Genomic DNA, 27,424 nt, shown 5'->3' on the forward strand with positions numbered 1-27,424 from the left:
AGAAATAGAGAAAAACCAATGTGTGACAAATCACATATGTCAAACACCTTAAGTGTATGGCAATTTATTTCCCCTAGGGGAATCAAATGTGTCCAGAGTTTCACCACCCCAAAAACGGTGTAAACTGATGCGTACCCAACACTCACACTCTAGAGGTGGGTAATACACTCATAAAGGTTTCTTTTATTTCTCCCAGAGTAATAGATGGTAATTCAATGTTGCGTACCCCAACTCACAGTTTGAAGTGTTAGAGGACTCCTATCATGGTATCTTTAGACTTCAGGTGACCGATACAGCTTATGTGTTAAAATTACGTATTTTTCCGTTTACCCCAAAAGAGAAAAAAATGGCAATGCTCATACCAAAGTAGGTGGAAAAGGGGGTTACAAATTTTATTTAACAATACATGCCATTAAAATCTACGCATGGAATACCATGCATAGTGGTGTACAAAATAAATGAATACAAATGAATAAAAATGGCAAAGAGAGATGGTAAACTCTTGCAAAAAAACGGAGAAATATTTAAAAAAAAATTTGGGAGCAAAGTACAAAATTAAAATCCGGATAAAAATGGCTACTCACACTCCTGGTAATCGACGCGTTTCAGCCCACATCTGGGCCTTTATCAAGATGTATTAGAGTGTGTTTGTAGCCTGATATTTAAAGGACAGAGCGCCAATAGGGAACGAGCAGGAAGTGATGTCATAATTAGGGAGATTTTTATAAACATTTTTTTCTTTGCCATTTTTATGCAATAAAAATCACCTGAATCACTCTTACAAATACATAGTGTTAATCTATGGACAAAAACGGAAGATTTCAAGTAAAACCTAAGAAGAACAATGGAAAAAACAACAAATGGAGAAATTGCGTTTTGTAACTTCCGGCGGAAGTGACGTTGCGGCACAGAAATGTTCATGGGAAATGTAGTTTGTTGCTACATGTCCGGCTGTTCGTCGTTCATACCTCCGCCGGACAGGAAGTAGTATGTATGAATCTTGGGAGGTGTAGTTTATCCTGTTGATACGGCAAAGCCGTCACCGGAAGTGGTATTTTTATAGTTCAGCCTTCATGCATCTTGGGAAATGGAGTCCATTTGGTATCAAACGTCCGGGGCTTTGATGACGTGCTGTTCCGCGATTTAAACAGATGGTAAAACTCAGGATAGATTCCTGATATGATGGCATGGTGTATTAGATCAATTTAGGTTCTAAAAAACAAAATTGCAATCAGCAAACACCTGTATGGAAATACAACTACCGTGATTCCAGGCATATACAAATAATATTATTAATCGAGAGAGAAATAATAGTGCATTGTGAATTATAGATATAAAGTGTCATTAGTGCCATTATCTTTTAAACATATGGCAAAGTGCCATTCTCTGCATTAATTATATTATATACAAGTGGCAAACCAAATTATTTTGTAGTGCAATTTGTACTCTCTATCTAGAGTGTATTGTGTCCCCTCTTTGTGATCTCAGTTTGATGGAGACAACTATGTATAATTAATTATTTAAAGTGATAAGTGCACAATTTAAAGTGACAGAGTTTCTATTTATTACTGATTAAAGGATTTTATACCCTTATTTTTAGAAGTGTCTAGTGTTTGTTATGTGGTATAGAACCTTAATATATTTTATGTTTTTATTAGACATTGCAATGAGATAGACAAAAAGGAAAAAAAAGGAACAAAACTACATGAACCATTTGATCTCAAAATCGCTATTGAGACCCCTAGGGTCTAGTGTGTTATAGTTAAAAATAAGGCTCATTTCTGTTTTTGCTAACAGAGTTGCTGTATTGCTGGTACGTATATTCCCCTTTATATGTCTTAATCCGTAGAACTCGGAGACCTCAGAAATACGGCAACCATGTTTTTGCTTGAAATGGGCTGATAGAGAGTGCGTTTCAAGACCTTTTTTAATATTTCGGACGTGCTCTCCCAATCTAGTTTTCAATGGTCGAGATGTTCGTCCGATATAGGTCAGATTACATTTACATGTGACAGCATAGATCACATTGCTTGTGTCACATGTAATGAAGTCTCTTATTTCCATTGTTTTCTCATTAATAGTTACTCTCTCTATTTTATTACATCCCTTACTTTTAATACTTCGGCAGCCCATACAATTGCCGCATCTGAAGAAGCCCTTGGATTTTACTTTAGATGAAGGCAATTGAGTGTGCAACATGCTTGAGACTAGTTTAGATTTGAGATTCGGAGCCCTACGGTAAATATGGACCAGTTTGTCTGGTACCAGGGGGCCGATAACTGGATCATTCTTAACAAGATTCCAATGCTTTTTTATAATCTTCTCAATTGATCTGTGCTGTGAAGTGAAATCTGTGATGAAAGCCCATTCATATTTTTTGTCTTTGGCTTTCCTCACGTTGTTGGTACTGAGTAGATCCTTACGATCTATTCCATTCACATCTTCCAGGACCTTATTGATCTTATCACTTTTGTAGCCACAGGCCTCAAACTTTCGTGATAATGTGGATGCCTGTTGTTGGAACATGGTATTTTCGCTACAGTTTCTTTTAAGTCTTTTAAGTTGACCAACTGGGATAGAGTTAAGCCAACTTTCGTGATGGCAACTGTTCGAGGAGATGTACGTCCCAGAGTCTGTGGGTTTCGAAAAAGTTTTGGTGTTGATTATGCCATCCTTGATGTAAACTGTTATGTCTAGAAAATTAACTGTGGCTTGATCAATTTGAAAGGTTAAGTTTATGTTCTTATCGTTGGAATTGAGATGATTGCAGAAGGCATTGAGAGTGTCAATATTGCCTCGCCAAACGAAAAAAACATCGTCAATATATCGGACATAGGACACCAGGCTCGACCCGAGTACGTTGGAGGACCATATGGTTTTGGCCTCCCACAATCCCAGAAAGAGGTTGGCGTAACTCGGGGCGAACCTGGTGCCCATTGCCGTGCCAGTCTTCTGAAGGTAGTATTGGTCCTTGAAAAGAAAAAAAATATTTTCAAGGATAAACTGGACCCCTTCTACAATAAATTCTCTAATGTCCTCGGAGAGATCTGAGGCGTCGAGGAAGTGCTTTACTGCCTCTATACGATTGATAAGCGACACGTGTAGCAATGGATAGCAGCGTGATCCCAGAAGCGGGGAGAGTAAGGACCCGGCAGCTTCAGAGGGAGAGACTAGGACAGGCGGTCCCACACTCTTACCCGGTCACTTGTATATGAACGTCTCCAGGAGCAGTATACTGCAATGTGGCACCGGAGCTTGTCTGCCGACCGGTCCGTCGGCAGGTAGTGTGCGACGTCTGGAACCGGCAGGTACAGCCCGACCCCACAGATCCTCTTCCCTCAAAGCGGCTGGCAGAGGTGCAGTGATAAAAGCTGGAGGCTGCACTGTGGTTTCGGGGAGAGAGAGCAGGGGCTATACAGCATTAGTAGTGAAAGAAGGCTCGTCTGCCACCTCCAAGATGGCCACCGCAACTGAGCTCCAGCAGAGCTGCAGCGACGAGAGGGAAAGCAAACCAGCCCAGGGCCCCCCCCGGGCCGACTCACTCCACCAGCTCCCCCCGCAGCGACTGCGACGGGAGAGTCCCGGCCCGCACGAGCCGCTCAGGCGCGTACCTTGTCTGTGCGGGTTCACTCTGCCTCCTCCAAGATGGCTGCCGGCGCCGGGCGCATCCAGCCTGCTCGCGGCTCCGGTGAGTGCTTTGTTCCCGGCTCCAGGGGCCCACATCCACCGTCCCCGGCTGTCTGTAAGGGTCCACAGGGGGGATGGAGAGCACGGGCAGTTAGGACCGCCGCGATCCCCGTCTCCCGCGGGTCCGCGCCTCCCGGCCGGAGCGGGCACCGAAATTTAGGTCCCGGCTTCTATAGGGAGGGAAGGCCGCAACCTGCAGGAACGGGAAAAACCCGTTCCCCGGCTCTGCAGCACTTCCACACCAATTGCTCTGGCTCAAGGGCAATATAAGAAGGCTCCTGGGGCAATTCAAATGCAGCTAGCTCGGGTATAATAAGGTAAATAGGAGGCTTTTTTTCAGGAGCTCTCTGGGGACACTCCTGCTCAGTCAGGCTGCAAGCCACTCCCCTTGGTTGTGCTTTTCAATGTAATTTTGTTTCTCTGTAGAACACTACAAACAATTGGTGGTATACTGTGATGGCATAAAAAATATTTGAGTGCACTGCTCTGTAAAGGTGCATACACACGGAGAGATTTTAACCATGAGAGATTTTGACTGAGCGTTTTTCCTTGAACTGGCAGTAGGAGATTTTGACTAACTTTACCAGCGATTTTGGCTATGGGCGATTTTGGCAAGGGAATGCTTTTTTCTTTTCCAGCGACATAGCCAAAATTGACTTGCCTGCACAGTCTATTTTTAGCAGCGATAGCGACCTGGCGGGGACGCGCATCGCTATCGCTGGCTGTGTACATACAGAGCAATATGCACAAATTTTCTGAGCGATTTTGACTATATAGTCAAAATCGCTCAGCTATATCGCTCCGTGTGTTTGGACCTTAAGACTTGGAAACAAAAATGATATTCTCATCTGAGTGAAACAGAATGGCTGTTCTCCACTTTCAGTACCTGCTGAATTAATTCTTGGGTGTGGATCATAGGGTCGACAGTCATTAGGTCAACCACTATTGGTTGACAGTGACTAGGTCAACACGGTCATTAGGTTGACATGGAAAACGTGTTGTTTTTGTTGTTGTTTTTTTGGTGTCGTGTTGTTCGTAAAGTGACCGGGAATCCCATAATATATATTATTATTAATAAATATTTGTAATACAGTGACTGCTAGCCAGCTGGGAATGCATATTAAATAGACAAGTCATCTTCTTCTGTTAATCCTGTTGGTATTAATTGCTGTGGGGGCAGCAATATTTTACATTTGAAACATATACTATTGTCTAGCATTACTAATGGTTGCAGTTCGAAAACAAACTGGTAGTTTAATGTTTGTATGGTAGAGAATTTTGACAGAAAGCCCCATTGGGACAGAAACTGATGTACATTAGTAAACATTCTTTGTCTAGCATTGTGTATATATAATGTTGGTATATTGTATAAATAAAGATTATTGATAATGATGTTTGTCTCCCTCCCCACTATTGTTAATGCTTGCCATCTATTAAGACAGAACTTGTTTGTTTTTGGCTTATGCAAAAATGATCTCTAGCTGTTTTAGAGCCAACCCACTTCAATCAGTACAACTACACAATATAAAAATATTGAGGGCATACGCCCAACCCTCTATACCTGTCTATACCTGTATTATGGGGCTATAAAATGTGAACTGTGTTTTTTTTTTTTTGGTTTTAAGTATATGCCAACCTTGTATGTTTGTGTCAGGCTTGTGATTCTGTGTTACAGGATAGGGGATATATTTCAGGGTGTGGCATGCAGCTGTGACAGCTTCCTTTTAAAAAAATTTTTTTTTTATGTCATGTTGGCGTAAGAAGGCCGGTCACGCAGAGGGAGTGTGGCCATTTTGAAGCTAAATGGCAAGTATTAAAGGATGAGTGCAGGGATGTTTATGAGAGTGCTTAAAATGGGGGGGGGGGGGAGTAGAATTAGTATCATGTTGCCTTAATAATCTGATTGGCTGAGTGGCAGAAAGATACCTATTCCTACTGCCTAACTTTGTGAAGCACTGTGGCGACTTGCACATCAATGATTGCCATTTTGGTCTGGTGCAGCTCTTGGTCTTTTTTTTTTCTTGGATATTTTTTAAACCTGACCAATGGTGCAATATAGTTTCTCTTAGGAAGGGAGGGGGGGGGGTGTATTTAAAATACAATTTGTTTTCTCTAACGTCCTAGAGGATGCTGGGACTCCGTAAGGACCATGGGGAATAGACGGGCTCCGCAGGAGACATGGGCACTTTAAGAAAGACTTTAGACTCTGGGTGTGCACTGGCTCCTCCCTCTATGCCCCTCCTCCAGACCTCAGTTTTTAAACTGTGCCTAGAAGAGATGGGTGCACTGCAGGGAGCTCTCCTGAGTTTCCTGCTAAGAAAGCATATTTGTTAGGTTTTTTTCTTATTTTCAGGGAGCACTGCTGGCAACAGACTACCTGCATCGGGGGACTGAGGAGAGAGGAGCAGACCTACTTAAATGATAGGCTCTGCTTCTCGGCTACTGGACACCATTAGCTCCAGAGGGAGTGGAACACAGGTTCGTCCTGGGCGTTCATCCCAGAGCCGCGCCGCCGTTCTCCTCACAGAGCCGGAAGAAAAGAAGAAAGAAGACTCTGAGGCGGCAGAAGCCTTTCGGGTGCTTCACTGAGGTAACGCACAGCACTGCAGCTGTGCACCATGGCTCCCATACACCTCACACACTCCGGTCACTGTAAGGGCGCAGGGCGCAGGGGGTGGCGCCCTGGGCAGCAATGAATACCTCTCTTGTGGCAAAATGACCTATATACATGTACAGGTGGGCACTGTACATGTATATAAAAGAGCCCCCGCCATGTTTTACAAAGTTTGAGCGGGACAGAAACCCGCCACCAAGGGGGCGGGGCTTCTCCCTCAGCACTCACCAGCGCCATTTTCTCTCCACAGCACCGCTGAGAGGAAGCTCCCCGGACTCTCCCCTGCTTGACACACGGTGAAAGAGGGTTTTAAAGTAGAGGGGGGGCACATAATTGGCGATTATACATTACAGCAGCGCTACTGGGTAAACATTCTGTGTTTTTCTCCGGGGTCATATAGCGCCATAGCTCTCCAAAGGGCCTAAAGGGGAACCTGTCTTCAGAAAAGAGTTTCCCTGTGTGTGTGGAGTGTGTCGGTACGCGTGTGTCGACATGTTTGACGATGAAGGCTCGCCTAAGGAGGAGGGGGAGTACATGATTGTCAGGTCGGCAACGCCGACACCGGACTGGATGGATATGTGGAATGTCTTGAATGCTAATGTAAATTTATTGCATAAGAGATTAGACAAGACTGAGGCTAGGGATCAGTCAGGTAGTCAGACCATGCCTGTCCCAGTGGCATCGGGACCTTCTGGGTTTCAGAAACGCACATTATCCCAGATCACTGACACAGATACCGACACGGATGCAGATTCCAGTGTCGACTATGAGGATGCAAAATTACAGCCTAAAGTGGCTAAAGGTATTCGTTACATGATCATTGCTATTAAAGAGGTTTTGCATATTACTGAGGAGCCCCCTGTCCCTGACACGAGGGTACACATGTCTAAAGAGAAAAAGCCTGAGATCACCTTTCCGTCCTCATTTGAGCTAAGCGAATTGTGCGAAAAGGCTTGGAATCTCAAGACAGGAGACTACAATAGTGTTCACTCTAGGATTTTTTTAGGGCAGGGTGCTGATCATGGGGAGGGCACATTTTTCATTCGAGAGGGCACATTTTTCAGTTAGAAGGGCAAAATTAGGTACATACTGTAATGCTTGGTCCGCCCATTCTGACGTGCGAAAGAACGGACAGTGCGCACCGAAAGGCGCGCTGCAAAAATTTAGGGGCGTTGTTTTTCGTGTGGTAGGGGCACGGCCACATAATAGTGGCAATTCACATTACACCACAGAGTAGTGCAGCTAATACACACTGCACCAGGTAGAACCTCCTATACACACTGCGACAGGTAGAGCACGTTATACATATTGCGCCAGAGAGAGCACATTCTACACTTTGCGCCAGGCAGAGCACGTTATACACAATGCACCAGATAGAGAGCACTGAGAAACATTGTACCAGGTAGAGAGCACTGAAAAACATTGCACCAGGTAGAGAGCACGTTATACACATTGTACCAGGTTGAGAGCACTGAAAAACATTGCACCAGGTAGAGAGCACGTTATACACATTGCACCAGGTAGAGAGCACTGAAAAACATTGCACCAGGTAGAGAGCACGTTATACACATTGCACCAGGTAGAGAGCACTGAGAAACATTGCACCAGGTAGAGAGCACATTATACACATTGCACCAGGTAGAGAGCACGTTATACACATTGCACCAGGTAGAAAGCACTGAGAAACTTTGCACCAGGTAGAGAGCACTGAGACACACTGCACCAGGTAGAGAGCACTGAGACACACTGCACCAGGTAGGGCACATTTTTGATCTCTGCTTTTTTTGTGCCAATTTTACTTACTGGGGGCTGATGCTGCGGGAGTTGATCGCGCTGGTCCCCCCCTCACACACCGCGGAGCTTGTTGAAAATGGCCACCACACTGATCCATGCACACAGAGGAGGGAGGGCTGGGTTTGCCTCGGCGGGAGAAGCAAACCCAGCCATCCTTAGCTTACCAGATCCCCTTCAGCCAGCGCATCAGCGCGACAAGCATAAGGCAGCTGCAGGAGGCAGTGACAGCGCGGCAGGACAGAGCGGTGGAGAGGAGCAGGGGGCAGTGACAGCGCGGCGGGGAGGAGCAGGGGCAGTGACAGCGCGGCGGGACAGAGCGGCGGGGAGGAGCAGGGGGCAGTGACAGCGCGATGGGACAGAGCGGCGGGGAGGAGCAGGGGGCAGTGACAGCGCGATGTGACAGAGCGGCGGGGAGGAGCAGGGGGCAGTGACAGCGCACCCGGCACGGCGGTGAGTAGGCAGTCCTTTAGTAATCAACAGGACGGGCACAAACGGGCAGGGTGCATTCTGCCACTCAGAAAAGGGGCAGGGCGCAGCGCCCCGTGAAAGAAGGCTAGAGTGAACACTACTATAAGTTCCCAAAAGGGTTCTTATGGCGTATCCCTTCCCACAAAAGGACAGGATACGATGGGAATCTTCGCCTAACGTAGACAAGGCGTTGACACACTTATCCAAGAAGGTGGCACTGCCTTCCCAGGATACTGCTACCCTCAGGAATCCTGCGGATCGTAAGCAGGAAGTTACCATGAAGTACATTTACACACATTCTGGTACTATTAGGCCGGCTATGGCATCGGCCTGGGTTTGTAGTGCTGTCGCAGCATGGACAGATTCCTTGTCTACGGAGATTGAGACCCTAGATAAGGATACCATTCTAATGACCCTAGAGCATATCAAGGATGCTGCGTTATATATGAGGAATGCTCAAAGAGACATTTGTTTATTAAGCTCCAGAATAAATGCTATGTCTATTTCTGCTAGGCGACTCTTGTGGACCCGACAGTGGACGGGGGATGCCGACTCAAAGCGGCATATGGAGTCGTTGCCTTACAAGGGGGAGGAGTTGTTTGGAGAAGGCCTCTCGGACCTTGTCTCTACTGCTACGGCTGGTAAATCGAATTTTTTACCTTATGTTCCCCCACAACATACTAAGAAGGCACCTCATTACCAAATGCAGTCCTTTCGTTCAAATAAAAGCAAAAAGGTACGGGGATCGTCCTTTCTTGCCAGCGGTAAAGGCAAGGGAAAAAAGCTGCACACAGCTAGTTCCCAGGAGCAGAAGTCCCCCCCTTATGTCTGCAAAATCCACCGCATGATGCTGGGGCTTCCCTGGGGGGGGGGGGGGGGGTCAGCTCAAGTGGGGGCACGTCTTCGATTTGTTCACTCACAGGTGGATTCCTGGGCAATAGAGATTGTTTCTCAGGGATACAGGCTGGGATTCGAAGAGATGCCTCCTTGCCGGTTTTTCAAATCTGCTCTGCCAGCTTCTCCGTCAGAAAGGGAGTTAGTGTTAACTGCAATTTTAAAAATTGTATCTGCAACAGGTGATAGTCAAGGTTCCTCTTCTCCAGCAAGGAAAGGGGTATTACTCAACCCTGTTTGTGGTTCCGAAACCGGACGGTTTGGTCAGACCCATTTTGAATCTGAAATCCCTGAACCTGTACTTGAAAAAGTTCAAGATGGAATCACTCAGAGCGGGCATCGCCAGCCTGGAGGGGGGGGGGGGGATTGGATGGTTTACCTGTACATAAAGGATGCTTACCTTCATGTTCCGATTTTTCTTCCTCACCAGGCGTACCTGAGATTTGCGGTACAGAACTGTCATTACCAATTTCAGACGTTGCCGTTTGGGCTTTCCACGGGCCCGAGAATTTTCACCAAGGTAATGGCGGAAATTATGGTGCTCCTGCGCAAGCAGGGTGTCACAATTATCCCATACTTGGACGATCTCCTCATAAAGGCGAGATCTCGAGAGAAGTTACTGGACAGCGTGTCACTGTCTGTGAGGACGTTGCAACAGCACGGCTGGATTCTCAATATTCCGAAGTCCCAGCTGGTTCCTACAACGCGTCTGACCTTTTTGGGCCTGATTCTGGACACAGAACAGAAAAAGGTTTTTCTTCCAATGGAAAAGGCTCAGGAGCTCATAGCTCTGGTCAGGAACCTATTAGAGCCAAAAAAGGTTTCAGTGCTTCACTGCACACGTGTCCTGGGGAAGATGGTGGCATCGTACGAGGCCATACCCTTCGGCAGGTTCCATGCGAGGACTTTTCAATGGAACCTACTGGACAAATAGTCCGGGTCTCATTTACAAATGCATCAAAGGATCACCCTGTCTCCCAGAGCCAGGATATCTCTCCTGTGGTGGCTGCACAGTGCTCACCTCCTGGAAGGCCGCAGGTTCGGCATTCAGGACTGGATCCTGGTGACCACAGACGCAAGCCTCCGAGGTTGGGGAATAGTCACACTGGGAAGAAATTTTCAAGGTCTCTGGTCAACTCTAGAGACTTGTCTCCATATCAACGGCCTGGAGTTGAGGGCCATATACAACGGCCTACGTCAAGCGGAGGCATTACTTCGGGACAAACCGGTTCTAATTCAGTCGGACAATGTCACAGCAGTGGCTCATGTAAACCGCCAAGGCAGCATAAGGAGCAGAGTGGCCATGGCAGAAGCAACCAGGATTCTTCGCTGGGCGGAGAATCATGTAAGCGCACTGTCGGCAGTGTTCATCCCGGGGGTGGACAACTGGGAAGCGGACTTCCTCAGCAGACACGACCTGCATCCGGGAGAGTGGGCACTTCATCACGAAGTCTTCACACAGATCGCGGGTCGGTGGGGACTGCCTCAGATAGACATGATGGCATCCCGTCTCAACAAAAAGCTAAAGTGATATTGCGCCAGGTCAAGAGACCCTCAGGCGGTAGCTGTAGACGCTCTGGTGAAACCATGGGTGTTCAGATCGGTCTATGTGTTCCCTCCTTTGCCTCTCATACCCAAGGTGTTGAGAATAATAAGAAAAAGAGGAGTGAGAACAATCCTCATTGTTCCAGATTGGCCACGAAGGACTTGGTATCCGGATCTGCAAGAGTTGCTTACAGAAGATTCGTGGCCTCTTCCTCTAAGGCAGGACCTGCTGCAACAGGGGCCCTGTCTGTTCCCAGACTTACCGCGGCTGCGTTTGACGGCATGGCGGTTGAACGCCGGATCCTAGCGGAAAAAGGTATTCCGGAGGAGGTCATTCCTACCCTGATTAAGGCTAGGAAGGACGTGACATCGAAACATTATCACAGCATATGGCGAAAATGTTTCTTGGTGTGAGGCCAGGACTGCTCCTGCGGAGGAGTTCCATTTGGGCCGTTTACTCCACTTCCTTCAAACAGGAGTGAATTTGGGCCTAAAATTAGGATCTATAAAGGTTCAAATTTCGGCCTTGTCCATTTTCTTTCAAAAAGAATTGGCTTCTCTTCCTGAAGTACAGACATTTGTGAAGGGAGTGCTGCATATTCAGCCTCCTTTTATACCTCCGGTGGCGCCTTGGAATCTTAACGTGGTATTAAGTTTCCTCAAGTCACCTTGGTTTGAACCACTCAAAACAGTGGAGTTGAAATATCTCACTTGGAAGGTGGTCATGTTGTTGGCCTTAGCTTCTGCAATGCGTGTTTCAGAATTAGCGGCTTTGTCATATAAAAGTCCCTATCTTGTTTTTCACGTGGATAGGGCAGAATTGAGAACTCGCCCTCAATTCCTGCCTAAAGTGGTCTCATGTTTTCATATGAACCAACCTATTGTCATGCCTGTGGCTACGCGAGACTTGGAGGATTCCGAGTCACTTGATGTGGTCAGGGCTTTGAAGATTTGTGGCCAGAACAGCTAGGGTCAGGAAGACAGAGGCGCTGTTTATCCTGTATGCAGCCAATAAGGTTGGCGCACCTGCTTCAAAGCAGACTATTACTCGCTGGATCTGTAACACGATTCAGCAAGCACATTCTTCGGCAGGATTGCCATTGCCAAACTCGGTTAAGGCCCATTCCACTAGGAAGGTGGGCTCTTCTTGGGCGGCTGCCCGAGGGGTCTCGGCATTACAGTTGTGCCGAGCAGCTACTTGGTCGGGATCAAACACCTTTGCAAGGTTCTATAAGTTTGATACCCTGGCTGAGGAGGACCTCCTGTTTGCTCAATCGGTGCTGCAGAGTCATCCGCACTCTCCCGCCCATTTGGGAGCTTTGGTATAATCCCCATGGTCCTTACGGAGTCCCAGCATCCTCTAGGACGTTAGAGAATATAAGATTTTACACTTACCGGTAAATCCATTTCTCGTAGTCCGTAGAGGATTCTGGGCGCCCGTCCCAAATGCGGACTTCTTCTGCAAGACTTGTATATAGTTATTGCTTACATAAGGGTTATATTATAGTTCATCGGTTTGGACCGAGACTATGTTGTTTGTTCATACTGTTAACTGGGTAGTTTATCACGGTGTGATTGGTGTGGCTGGTATGAATCTTGCCCTTGGATTAACAAAGATCCTTTCCTCGTACTGTCCATCTCCTCTGGGCACAGTTTCTCTAACTGAGGTCTGGAGGAGGGGCATAGAGGGAGGAACCAGTGCACACCCAGAGTCTAAAGTCTTTCTTAAAGTGCCCATGTCTCCTGCGGAGCCAGTCTATTCCCCATGGTCCTTACGGAGTCCCAGCATCCTCTACGGACTACGAGAAATAGATTTACCGGTAAGTGTAAAATCTTATTATTCTCTGGACTATGATCATGTTATAATGCTAATTGTAGGGCACCAATATATTGCGTAGGACTGCACCTTGCAGAACTATCCTACATACACCTTTTCAACACCAAATATTCTCGGGATTCATGTTGGTTATTATAGGTTGTATGCCAAGGCTGGCAAAAACGGTCCTTGAGATCTGCCAACAGTAGATGGTTTCCAGGCCTCCTGGATACCTGTAGAATTGTCGGCTAGGAATGAATGCAGCACATCTTAATTAGTAATGACTACACCTGTGCTAGGTGGTTTGGAAAATGTGAACCGCTGGTAGATCTCCAGGACTGATTTGGCCAGCCCTGTTGTATGTATCTCTAACTGCCACTGCATGGGATACTCCTATTAAGATGAGGATTTAAACACTTCAAAAACATTCATAACATTGTTTGTTTATTTTTCATTTTTATTTATTAAAGTTTAACAAGTATTATTTAAAATATTTAAATATTATATTAAGCACATCTGCAGAATGGATCTCCTTGTCATAATCTGGGGCACACAGTGGGGCGTGTAATCGCATGTGATCTGACCATACCAGTTAAGTGGTTAAGCAGCCCAATGTTAACACTAGCATACTCTGATACAAGCCAAAAGTGCCCTACACACTGTGTGATTTGAACGATTTTTCTGTAACAATTTTTCGCATACACACTGAACAATTTGTATGAATAATTTGACATTGCAAACATCGATATCGTCCAAATTGGCTTGCAATGATAAACGATGATAGACCAATGATGAACAACAACGGAGATGCGCTTCGACAACGGAGATGCTCATCGTTCATCGTCTGTGCCTCCACACTGAACGATATATTGTTAATTTTTTAACAATATCTTCCATATTGTTATTAAATATCTACCAGTGTGTAGGGCCCTTAAAGCAGATGCATGTTTTCAGAGGGTAAGCATTGTATACTGGATCTGTTACTTTGTTTATTAAACCCTTTAAGGTGTGTACAAACTGTGAGATCCTTGCTATGCCCGATTTTGACTATGCGATTTTCCCTTGAACTCCCCCAGAGCCCAGATAGCACAGAGAGTACAGATTCTGACTATCTGTACTTTAGATTTGACGAAGTTCAGATTTTTGACTATACTTTTAACTAGATAATCAAGATTGATTAGCCTGCACAGTCTATCTAGCCTTACGATACCGACCCCATGGGAGCGCGCATCAGGATCGAATCGGTATCGGAAGCTGCCTAACACCTTGAGATATGCACTAATTTTCCTTAAGGTTTTGACTATAGTCAAAATCTTACAGATTGTTCAGAAATAATTCTTAAACTTCCCCATGTGTTTCCGCCTTATTCATTTTTGCAGAGCTCCTGATAGTAACTACAGGAAGAAGCATTGAATCATTGAACAACAGCAATATTAGCATCTGATATTTTCGTTTTGGAAACTTTATTGAAAACAGGTCTGCAGATAAGACATTCCAAATTGAGATAATATTTCGTTAACCATGAACCAGCCTGCCCTTTCTTGTTTACTATAGTATCAGCGTTATTGTAGAGAGTAGATTACACCTCTAACTCACTAAATATTTACCTAGTTGAATAGCTTAATCCTTGCCACCTATTTCACATGCAGTAGTCCGAAGACACCTATGTAACAGAGAAATGGCAGATGTATGCCAAACATAAATACATTCTGTAAAGCATGGGTGGTAAAATAAAATTTTCTTGCATAAACTAAACTATAAGGGGTCTATTCATGAAGCAGTGAAAAGAGTGGAGAAGTTGCCCATGGTAACCAATTAACTGCGGTGTATAATTTCATAGTATGCAAATTATAAATGTTACTTCAATGCTGATTGTTCGCCTTGAGCAACTTCTCCACTGGCTCACTTCTCCAAACTTTTCACTGCTTCATGAATAGACCCCTAATACCCCTTTCAGACAGAAAGTTAAATTACCGGGTGAAGCAGTTCCACCCGGTGATTTCATGAAACACGCGGGTCCTTTTTCTGTGTGAAAGGGTCAACCCGTGTTGTCAGAGCCGGCCCTAACCAATATGATGCCCTAGGCAAGATTTTGGCTGGTGCCCCCTAGTACCACCACTGGTTCCGCATCTGACCTTGCACCTCTTTCCCAGCACCGTCACCCCTCACCCATAGCAGTACTTATTTTGGTGTTTGTTCCCCCTATATTTTAAATAGGAATAGTTCGCACATTTGGCGCACAGCCCAAAAAGGGGTGTGTTTTTGCTGGCAAGGGGAATGGCCACACAGTAGTAACCCCAATTCCAATTACGCCACACAGTACTGCAACTTCATTCACATTTGATCATGCGATAGTGTCCATAATTCATATTACATCCCACAGTAGTATCACTTTACCTTATAAACGTTACTCCTCACAGTAAAGCCCCTTATTCACATTACATCACACTGAATTGATCCTTATTCACTTTACACCACATCATATTGCTTTTTATTCATATTAGATGACACAGTAGTGCCCTTTCTATACGCAACGCCACATAGTAGAGCACCTTATACACATAATGCCACACATTAGTAATGCATTTATACACATAATTCCACACAGTAATGCCTCTTACATATTATGAATGTCCTTATAAACATAATGCGCCTTACACATTATGACAACCTTTATTAATGCCCTTTTACACATAATGTCCCTTACATATATGCTGCACATTATTAATGCCCTTATACACATAATGACACACAGTGCCCCCTACACATTTGCTGCACATTATTAGTGCCCCTATACACATAATGACACACATACAGTAGTACCCTGTTACACATATGCCGCACATTATTAATGCCCTTATACACATAATGACACACACAGTGCCCCTTACACATATGTTGCACATTAATAAATGCATTTTTACATGACACACATAATGCTCCTTACACATATTCCGAACACTACTGCACAACCAACCCACTCGCATGCACACAGCCCTCACACTGCCACTAACACTGTGACCTCTGCATCTGCTTGGATGCAGATGTGTCCTCATAAATCTTGCCTCAATGCTAACATCAGGCACCTTTTCTTTATGAAAATGCATCTTATTTGCATTGCTATGTGGATAGGATGCACAAGCAGATTCTGCTGATTAAAATGATATGCAGCATGCCTATATATTGTGTGAGACTGGCTGTATCTGCATAAGAAATGCTACACGCAGAATATAGGCATGCCACATATCCGTTTAATCTGCAGAAGCTGCTGATGCCCCTAGGCATATCAAATGCCCTAGGCAATTGCCTAGTTTGCTTATGCCTATTGCCGGCTCTGCGTGTTGTATTTCCCGGGCTTCGACCCAGGAATTTACCAGGGTCGGAGACACGGGAATTATGACACGGGTTGACCCTTTCACACAGACAAAATACCTGTGTTGATCTGCAATTTCGACCCGGTAATTTGCATGTCTGTGTGAAAGGGGGGGGTCAGGCAGATCCCGGCAAAACGACCCGGCACTGAAATGCCGGGTAATTGCCGGGATTTTCAGACTTTTCTGTCTGAAAAGGGTATAAATGTATTGTCCTGAGCCAAAGTTAATTTGGTCTGTTACTTCAAATTCATTAATATGTGCCTTTCTGTTCAGAAATGTGCTTACATGGGGGTGCTTGCCTCTGGCACTTCATCTGTAACCAAATCGCCCACAACATGGAATGATTTTGTCAAAAGATCTTGCTCTTCCCTTACGGATTAGGGAGTATAAAATTATGGAAATGATGTGTATGGCATTTTGGATTTGTTGGTGTTTAACGCACTTAACTGAGTGACAAAAAAGATTAGACGGGTTAGTTATACTCGGACATCTATATTTGTATTAAATGGTATTAAGGAACTTTGTTCATTCTAGACTGTATTTTTATGTAAAAACAAACACCATAAAAGATCAATGCTTATATATATTTTGTTTCACTGTAATGCCTGGGTTATTTAAAGTGCCACAGCCTTACAGTCTGTCTGTGCACCTTTTTCCATATAGACAATGCTACTTTTATATTGCAGTGTTAAGACTTTTTGATTTAAATCCTTTAATATGGGATGGTGTTGTTGTGTTTTCTTTTTGTAACCATTGTTTTAACTTTTTATTTTACAGGTTCATAACTTTGGAGAGTTGCATCTTCCAGTTGTAAACTAATCAACATGACAAGCAACTACAGCGTATCTCTGGTTGGCCCTGCTCCATGGGGCTTCAGGCTTCAAGGTGGCAAAGACTTTAACATGCCTCTGACTATCTCAAGGGTAAGCATAACTGATGCCAGTGGTGTGTTTTGATGCCATGTACGTCATGAACCACATTGCTTCAGAGTTATTTATGGAAAGCTGTCTTTCTACTGCTGTCAGTCATTAGCAAAGTTACATGATAGGATATCTTTCTTCAACCCAATCTGGGATTTTTTTTTTTAAATTAATAGAGTTTCACACTATTTTTTCTTCTAGTGTTGAGGGGTGGACCAAGTACATCCACTTTTTTTGTTTTTTTTTCATATGGAGATCCATGTATGCTGTTTGAACACATACATGGGGAAGCATGAATGTGTTGAGGCGTTGAACACTAATTATACAGGAGTCAATCCTATTCCCTGCAATGATTTTGTGGGTGCGAGTGAGTAAAGCGGTCTGCTGCATGTGCGTTACAGCCCACTCCCGGATTTTTTTCATTTACGGCCCCATCACGTTTGGGGTTCCAATGTATTTGTTGGTAGTTGATGGGTCAACAGGTAAAAGGTAGACTGGTACGAAAGGTTGACATGTCAATGTCCAACACAACACTTTTTTTTTTGTTTTGTTATGTTTTTCCAACTTTTCCTTTGACTATGATACAAAATTGTAACCTTTGGCGAGCGCAGCGGAGCAAGCCACCTTTCCTGAAGTGTGGTGAGCGAAGCAAGCCCGCAAGAGTACACGTTTCCATTGATTGTACTTGGATATGGTTAAACATACAAAATGACACCCAAAAAATAGAAAAAATAGTGTTGACCTTTTTGTGTCATTGTCATGTTGACCTTATCTACTGTCTACCTTTTGACCCTCTTGACCATATGGGGTTTATCTAATGACTTAAACAATCAGAACAGAGTCATTAGCAAAGTTACATGATAGTCCAATCAAAAAAAATGTTTTTATTCCTTTGCTGCTGCTGACCTCAGGGATACTCAGCCCAACAAACTGATAAAGAAAGTGAAAAAATGTCACAGCGCACTAGAATAAAAGAAAAAAAATAATTATATATATATATATATATATATATATATATATATATATATCTTTATTTAAAACGCAGATCAACACTAATATGTTACACCTTTTAAAAGTACATGGAGAAAAGACTATCTCGCTTAAAAAGCTGCTACAGTGTTAGCTCAAAACGTAACTCTTTACTTGCCACAATATGATGAAATTTACAAACATATATTTGGCCCAATGTATCAATCACTAACTATTCCATCTTAGAAAAGATACTATGAGTTTTAACACATTTTCAAGGGGATTGTATTCCACGGCTTTCACAGACGATTCAATGAATCGTTACTAAGCTTTCTTCTTAAATTAAGCTGTTCTATTAAAACCCATTCAATACCAGCTACATACAGAGTCAGATTAAAAGTCTATCATCCTTATTGGTAGCATGCAGCTAATGAATAATCATTCCAACAATGTATAAAGGAACAAAGTGAAAGAATGGCTTCTTAGTTTTATTCAGCAGGCAGTAAAACAACTGGATTACCAATCTGTAATATTCCTTCTGCTGCAGCTCATACTTTGTAGCCACTTTCTTTGCAGGAACAGAAGGATTTTGTGTGAAATTTGAAAGTCACTTTTTACATCTGGCCAGACCGTAGTAATTTAATTCTTTAAAAGGTAGTTTCACGGGGCGTGGCCTGGACGGGCATGGAGTAGCACTTACACTGTGCAGCTCTCCAGCCCTGATATCCTGAAGCTTTATCCTGCTCTCCCCCCCTGGGTCTGACATTGGAACCATAGCTGGCTGATTGCTTGCAGCCCCCCCTGGAGAGGATTTGGACCTGTGGCTGCTGTTTGCTGCATGTTGGAGCTGTGTTGAACCTGTGCCCTGGTGTGTGCTGGGCCCACGTGTGAAGCCGCGGGCTCGAGCTCTCCGTCAATCCGGAAGTCCGTCTCCCCGCTTTTCGCTGCCGCCCGCCGCAGCCGGCCGGAGCATCGCTGGCGGGTGTGAGTGTCAGCCGCTCCGTATACCCGTGCGGCCGCTCGGTGTACCCGTGCGGCCGCCTGAGGGGCTCCTTGTGCGGCAGTCCTTCTTTGTCCTGCACCGCCCGCCGCTGCCGACCTGCTGCTCGTACCCTGGACCCGCTGACGTGATCCCTGATTGCTCCGTGCGGCCTCCGGTGCTCGGGGGCCGGGACCTGCATACAGTTTCTGAGGCACACCGTAGCTACAGAGGGACGTGGGAGCGCTGCTGCTGGGGGGCCACTGCTGAATGTCATAAAGGCTGGATGCATCCTCTCCCCCTTCCTCCTGCACTGTTAGGACACCCTGACTATTGCTAGCTGCCTGCATAAACGGCCATTTTCCGGATCCCCTGCTGCTGTACGTCCCCATTCATATTGGGACCCGGGAATACGGGGTACAGGTTTACTGCTGTGGGAAGGATTAACATCTGCTGCGGGAAGGGGCCTCAGCTGTGCCGGCTGGGTGGTCATTGGGCTGCATACACTCTTTCCCCCCTCCCCCTGCTTCAGTCCTTTGGCCCGCTGACCCTGCCCTCCCCATCGCTGGCGCAGGCTTCCCTGCTGTGCCTGGCGATTGGTGCCGGGAGACTGATCCTCTACATCCCACGGGTTTGGTTGGGGGTGACATTCCCTGCTGCATTGGGCGAAGACTCTGGCCCTGTGTTGGTGCGGGCACCCCCCTCGGCCTGTATTTGCTTTGATATATCCTGCCAGCTGGAGGGAGCGACACCGTGTTGTCCAAAATGGTGAAGGGTCGCCAGACTGGCGCGGCGGCGGGAGCGATGGATAAGTTTGTTCATGACCCTGGTCCTCAACAGTGGAGGGGAGAAACTGTGAGATCTGAGGCATCGCCCCCATCCCCTGCGTATAGTTCCGCCTCATCTGACCCTCCGGATGCCGCATTGCAGAGAGTATTGGATGCGGTGACTGCCAGCGAGGCGCATCTGGCTGATAAAATCGGGCAAGTGCAGTCTGATCTCTCCATTATTCATCAGGACCTTCAGCGGGTGAGGGAGAGAGTGGGAGAGGCTGAGACCCGTATATCCAATGTTGAAGACTTTGTCGGCCCACTGGGTCATCGCACTGATGCTTTGGAATCTCAGATGACAGATGTGCGCAAAAAGCTGACGGATATGGAGGGACGTCTGCGGCGCAATAATGTCCGCTTCATTGGCCTGCCCGAGAAGGAGGAGGGCTCAGCTCCCGAAGAATTTCTCGTAAAATGGCTCCGGGATGCCTTCGGATCTGAGGAATTTTCGCCTTACTTCACCGTTGAACGGGCTCATAGAGTTCGGATGCGCCCGCTGCCTCCAGGGGCTCCACCCCGCACCTTTATTGCTAAGTTCCTCCATTTTCGTGACCGGGACACAGTTTTGAGGCTGGCTCGCACCAAAGGCCCTTTAAAATGGAATGGGTCGTCTATATTGGTATTTCCGGATTTCGCGGTGGATGTACAAAAAGATAGGGCTCAGTTCCTGCCTGTCAAGAGGAGGCTCCGTGAACTTGACCTGCCATATGCCATGCTCTTTCCATCTAGGCTGCGGGTGGTGGCTGATGGGGACACAAAGTTTTTCACGACTCCCCGTGAGGCCATGATGTGGCTGGACAGACGATTCCCGGCGAGGCGTGCCCTTGCAGATCCGTGAATCTCCGGCTTAACTTTGGAAGCGGACATTCCTCCTGTTTTTTTTGTTTTCCTTGTTGATTATTCTATTTGCTATGTTTGTATGAGCTGTTTACTGCAAGGCGATAGGATGCGGGAGTGTTTGATTGTTGTCAATGTCCACTTTATCCCCCGCTATTCTGCTCCTGTGGTTTAGACAGGTTATATGACTATTTGCTTGTCTGCTTTGATCTCTCTGTTATGCTTCTGTGTTTTTGTTCTGTGGGGGGTGGGGGTGGGGGGCATGTATTCGGCTTGATATGTTTGGTTCTCTGATATCCGTGTATGTTTCATTTTGGGTATTGGACCGACCTAGGGGGTGGATCTATATGATTTCCCCTCCATTTTTTCGGGGGGGGGGGGGGGTAGTGGCTGGAGGCTACCTCCTTTTTTTCCTGAGAGTCATTATATTCTTGGCCCCGATTAGGGTGTGTTTGCACTAGTTGATGGTGCTACGAAGTTTTGTCTGTTTTTGTTTTTAGGTATTTGCACTTAGTTTTGGGATCCAAGTATGCTGCAAGTTGGGGGTGGTATACAGGGAGGGGGGTGGGGGAAGGTTTTGGGTTGTATTTATTTTTTGTGTGGAAGTGTATGTTGCGAATGTATATGGTTTGCTGCTGTACTATTTAAGCAATGGTGTCCGGTAACTGAATATATGCACGGCGGAATTGGCTGGCCGCGGGGTGTTGCACTTATTATACTTTTGACGTCCTATGGCTGGGCTTAAAGTGCTATCGTGGAATGTGAGAGGGCTCAACGATAAAGTTAAGAGGTCCCTGGTACTCCGACAGATTAAACATTATGCCACTGATATTGTCTGCCTTATGGAAACGCACTTGGTGGGTAGTAAGACTCTCTCTTTGAAAAGACCCTGGGTGGGATGGGCGTACCATTCCATACACACTTCTGCATCTCGTGGAGTTTCAATCCTTATTAGGCGGACCGTCCCCTTTGTGCTGGAGTCTATACAAACGGATCCCTGGGGGAGATATGTGTTTTTGAAATGTAGACTATTTTATGTCCCTGTCCTCCTCCTAGCTGTTTATGTGCCCCCTCCCTATTCTCCTGATGTTCTTAAGAAGGTTGCTGGGTTCATGGCCTCATCCCCTGGGATATCTGTTATTTGCCTTGGGGATTTCAATAATGTGCTAGATGCGGTGATGGATAGGCTCTCTATGTCTCCATCTACTGCGTGTCCTGGGAATTCCACTTTCGCAAATGTGGTGTCGGGGTTGGGCCTGGTCGATCCTTGGAGATTGAGACACCCGTCTCTTAAACAATACTCCTGTTTCTCTCATTCTTCGTTCTCCAGGATTGACCTGGCCCTCCTCTCGAGCGACATGGTTCCCCGGGTTGGTAATATCAAATATGAGACTAGGGCTATATCAGATCACTCCCCTTTGACCTTTACTTTGGACTTAAACTGCTCTAGGGGCCAAGCTGTATGGGAATTTAATCCGTTTTGGCTGGTGCACATGGGGGACGGCTCGGACCTGGTGGCTGCATGGCGGGGATTCTTTATACTGAACAGTGCCGAAACGGCTATCTCTAATTTATGGGACACGTTTAAGGCCTTTTTGCGGGGGAGTTTGATTAAACGGGTGTCTAATTTGAAGTCCTTCTATAGGCGACGGGAGGTTGAGCTGGAGGCCCAGAGTGTCGCTGCAGAATTGCAGTACTTACAAGATTCTTTGAATAGTTCTAAACTAGCCTGGTTATCGGCTCAGAGGGAATGGAAAAATGACCTAATGGAAAAGACTCAGCATAGACTCCTTTTCTCCTCCCATACCTTTTACGCTACTGGCGATAGGCCGGGGACGTACCTGGCCTCCCTGGCCCGGGGTGACAGACCAACTAGTGTTGTGGTTGAGATTGTGAATTCTGATGGTGCTTCCCTGACTCAGACTCCACAAATGGCGGCTGAATTTGTATCCTATTATAGTCGCTTGTACGAATCCAAACTGGATTGTACTTCGTCGCAACTGAACGATTACTTAGACAGTGTTTGTTTCCCCACCTTATCCAGCGAGGCTTGTGACCTTTTGGAGGCACCTATCTCATCCGATGAAATTATGGCCGCTGTTAGGGCCTCCCCTGGTGGTAAAGCCTCGGGTTTGGATGGCATACCTTCTGAGGTCTATAAGCAACACTTGGATTTCTTTGTCCCTCGTCTACTCGAGCTGTATGGCCAATTCTTTGCACAGGAGTCTCTCCCCCCGTCTATGGCGGAAGCAGTGATTGTAGTTCTCCCTAAACCTGACAAGGATCTTAGGAAAGTTGAGTCCTATCGCCCTATATCCCTCTTACCCACTGATATTAAAATTTTGGCAAAGGTGCTGGCTGGCAGACTGAATGCAGTTATTTCTCACATCATACACCCGGATCAGACGGGATTTATGCCCAATAAATCGACCTCCATTAACCTTAGACGCCTGTTTACTCACCTACAAATCCCGCGCAAGGACCCCTCCTCCTCCATAATTGTTTCGTTGGATGCCGCTAAGGCTTTTGATTCTGTGGAGTGGGAATATCTGTGGGAAGTTATGCGTAGATCTGGTATAGGCCCAAACTTTATTAAATATGTTCGATTAATGTATTCTTCTCTTTCGGCAAGAGGGTGGCGGTAAATGGTTTCGTATCTCACTCCTTTCCCCTATCTAGAGGTACACGACAGGGCTGCCCACTGTCCCCTACTCTGTTTGCTATGGCCATTGAGCCCCTTGCATGCCTTTTGAGGGCGGATGGGGGGATCTCTGGCTTTAAGGTGGGTGCCCGTGAGGACAGGGTGGCCTTATATGCCGATGACGTTTAGCTGTTTGTGGATCACTATGCTGAGTCTATGCCTAGGATTTTGGAAATTATTGTTGGGTTCGGGCGATACTCTGGGCTCCTAATTAATTGGAAGAAATCTTTCATTATCCCACTTCGGGGCGAAGTTCCTGCCTCCCCGTTGGTAGCTCTCCCGCTGCGGTGGGTGGACTCCTTCAAATATCTGGGCATTTGGGTGTCTAATGATCCTCAAAAATTTTCCTCCCTAAATATTACTCCACAAATAACGTATCTCCGTAGCCGAGTGAAAGCATGGGGAAAGCTACCTTTAACGGTCACGGGGAGGGTTAACATGGTCAAAATGGTTTTCCAGCCCAAACTTCTATATGTTTTGCAGCACTCTCCCGTTTATATTCCGCAGAAGATCTTTACACAAATAAATTGGTTGCTTTCCTCCCTGGTGTGGGCTGTTAAGCGAGCACGTTTGAGATTGGATACCCTGACCAGGTCACGGGAAATGGGGGGTTTGGCCCTCCCCAACTTCCGTTTTTATTACTATGCGGCGCAACTGACACATGTCTGGGAGTGGGTTAACGACCTTGATGCCCTGGCTTTGCATTAGCTGATGCTGCACCATGACTACCCTGGGGGCTCCCCATTACAGCTACTCCTTTGCGGTAGCGTCAAAATGTCCACACTGCCACTGATTAAACAATCCATCCTAATTTGGAAATTGGTGCACTCTGTGATGCGTGGTCAGGGTGTTGATCCTGATACCCCACTGGGCAATGCTTACGGGTTGCCGGAACTGTGTCGCCTTCAGGTTCGGGAGGTCTGGGGTAACTGGGGAGTGTATTCTTTAGGCCAATTATATAGTGATGGGACCCTTAACTCATTCCAACAACTTCAACAGGTGCATAATGTCCCCTCGGGGTTCTTCTATCGGTTCCTTCAGCTGATACACGCTTTGGCTGCCCAGTTCCCGAGCGGCCCTCCGGTCCTTGTTGATTCCCCGGTCAAATTAATGTTGCGGACGCTGGACTCAAGACACCTAGTTTCTAGGATATATGGTCGCATTCTTCAGATGCATCATACTGACCCTTTAACTTCTCTTCGGGGTAGGTGGGAGTCAGATGTGGGTCTGTTGTCAGATGATGCATGGAACACTGCTATGGGATCCCATCGGATCTCCACTTCCTCTGTAAGATACCAGCAAATACAACTATATATTCTGCATAGAGTGTATATGACCCCGGTGAGGTTAGCACATATTGGGGGGTCTCATAGCTCACGGTGCCCTAAGTGTGGAGCCATGGGTGCCGACTTCTGGCATCTGCTGTGGTTGTGCCCTGGCGTGTCTCTGTTCTGGAAGGCTGTTATACGTACCATAATTGATACAGGTATTCCCTCTTCCATATGTACGCCTGTGCTGTGTACATTGCTGATTGTGGACGAGGAAGCTTTGGATCCGCCCAGCAGGCGTTATGTCATCAATTTGTGTGCCCTGGCTAGGGTCTGCATAGCCCGGCTGTGGCTGGCTGGTGAGGCCCCAGCACTTAAGGCTTGGGTGTCTCTGGTCAACGAAACTATTGCACACGAAAAATTTGTGTTCCTGGCTAGGAAAGTGGAGAGGAAATTGTTTCTAATATGGGGCAGGTGGATGGACTCTAAATATTTCAAGGATAAATAAAGTTTAGTTTTGTATTTCTTTCCCTTCCCTTTTTTACTCTGGGATGTTTGGGGGTGGATACTCTCGCGGCCGGCCTTGCTATGTTGCATTTCGATATACTGTGCTTACTCTGCTATGCTTACGCTTATATTGGAAGTGATATGTTTGGGCTGTGTTATTCCCGGACGCCGACACTCTGCGACTGTGCGACCTATGGGATATTTTATCCGTTCAATGTACCATGTGCCTTATAAATGTACAGCTGCTTATGTGTATTTTGTGCATTCTGTGTATGTGTGTAGTTTTAAGTTTGTTTTTTGTGTAAGTTGTTAATGCAAAATCGAAAACTCAAATAAAAAATATTGAATTTAAAAAAAAATGGTAGTTTCACCACTGCCACATTAGGATTATCCCGGATGGTTCTCCCAACTGCTGGTGCTCACTCCATTTTTGCAGTCTTCTCCGGAGGAATCCCGCGTCCAGTAGATCGTGAATGACAGCAGCTTCCTCTAATGACGGTCTATTTGGACAGTGCAGATCTTCTATACCACAATCTGAGCGAATTTGGGCTTAGGGTGCCGTTGCTGAAGTAGAAATTAAATGGCAACTCGCACTATTCATGTTTAGTGCCCCCTATGAGTTGGACTCTATGAGGAACCACAAGGGCTGCGAGTTTGGGTGCTGTTGCTGGCCTTTACACACTGCAGCAATGGCATCTTGCACCCTTTGGGGGAATAGGATTGACCTCAAAGTGCTCAAAATCTTCATCAATCTATATATATATATTGATAAACCTTTATAGCAGATGTCTCATCTGTTGGTATTAAGTTCTAATTTCTTTTATAACAAGTATGTTTAAAATATGATTCTAGAGTTTAAAAACACTCTTAATCGCCTGATTATAGCACCAGTGTATACATAGGGTGTGGTTCATTGGGTCGACCCTAACTAGTTCGACCACTATTGGTTGACACTTGAAGTAGGTCAACACGGTCATCAGGTCAACATGGAAAAAGGTCAACATGAGTTTACATTTTTTTTTTTTGCTGTTTTCTTCAAAAAGTGACCGGGAACAACAATTAGTGCACCGTGTCCCCTCGCATGGCTCGCAAGCTTAGGGCAAGGTGTCTCGCCCCACTACCGCTGTGCTCGGCACATGTTACTATTCCCAATCGTAGTCCACGTGGATCGTAAAGTATGAAAAAGTTGAATTAAAAAAAAAAAAAAAAACTCACGTCAACCTACTGACCATGTTGACCTAAAGCCTGTTGACAAATAGTGGTCGACCTAAAGACTGTCGACCTAAGTGTTGTTGACCTAAAGGCTGGATACCATATACATGACCTTATAAAATGGTTTACTTTTTGTTTATCTATTTTACTATTTATGTATCTCAGCATTTTCTCAGTAAGGGCTGTGTACTGCTATAATGAGCAATGTATATTAAGTATAACCCACTGAATGGTCAATGGGGAGACTATGGGGGTCATTCCAGGTTGATCGCTCGCTAACTAGTTTTAGCAGCCGTGCAAACGCTATGCTGCCGCCCACTGTGGAGTGTATTTTAGCTTAGCAGAAGTGCGAACGCATGTGCAGCCGAGCTCTGCAAAAACAGTTTGTGCAGTTTCTGAGTAGCTCTGAACCTACTCAGCGCTTGCGATCATTTCAGCCTATTCATGTCCGGATTTGACATCATACACCCGCCCAGCCACGCCTGCGTTTTTTAAGACACACCTGCGTTTTTGCAAATACTACCTGAAAATGGTCAGTTGACACCCAGAAACGCCCCCTTCCTGTCAATCTTCTTGCGGCCGTCAGTGCGACTGAAAACTTCGCTTGAACCTGTGCACAACCACAACTGGCTTTGTACCCGTACGATGCGCGTGCGCAGAATACCAATTTTTAGCCTGATCGCTGCGCTGCTAACAACGGCAGCTAGCGATCAACTCGGAATGACCCCCTATGTGTAAAAGATAAGTAATCACTCACTTGAGAACAAGGAAATCAATATCCTTTATAAAAATCCTAGGATGATAATACTTTTATAATACATACATCCTGTTCATTTTAGTAAACTACTTTATGTCCGAGGCATAGTCACTAATAGGTCAATGTATGTAAGTGACTTTACTCAGCGCTAAGGGACATCCTGTATTCCCACTTATCACAGAGATGCAGGATGTCTTGGCACTGCAGAGTATCAAAAAAATAATCCCCGGAGTTGTGTAACGTTCATTTACT

General features: G+C 45.8%; 1 protein-coding gene across 5 annotated transcripts in view; it reads left to right on the plus strand.

The window, feature by feature from the left end:
• The window catches only part of PDLIM5 (PDZ and LIM domain 5), a 386,619-nt gene that overhangs the window by 47,003 nt on the left and 312,192 nt on the right, over nt 1-27,424 (plus strand). For all 5 annotated transcript variants that reach the window (XM_063917416.1, XM_063917425.1, XM_063917436.1 and 2 more), the window contains exon 2: nt 16,970-17,115. In XM_063917416.1, the coding sequence (XP_063773486.1) occupies nt 17,017-17,115 (99 nt within the window). In that variant the 5' untranslated portion in view covers nt 16,970-17,016. The remainder of the gene's footprint in view (nt 1-16,969; nt 17,116-27,424) is intronic.

Source organism: Pseudophryne corroboree, chromosome 1, assembly GCF_028390025.1.
Source record: "Pseudophryne corroboree isolate aPseCor3 chromosome 1, aPseCor3.hap2, whole genome shotgun sequence".
Classification (NCBI taxonomy): domain Eukaryota; kingdom Metazoa; phylum Chordata; class Amphibia; order Anura; family Myobatrachidae; genus Pseudophryne; species Pseudophryne corroboree.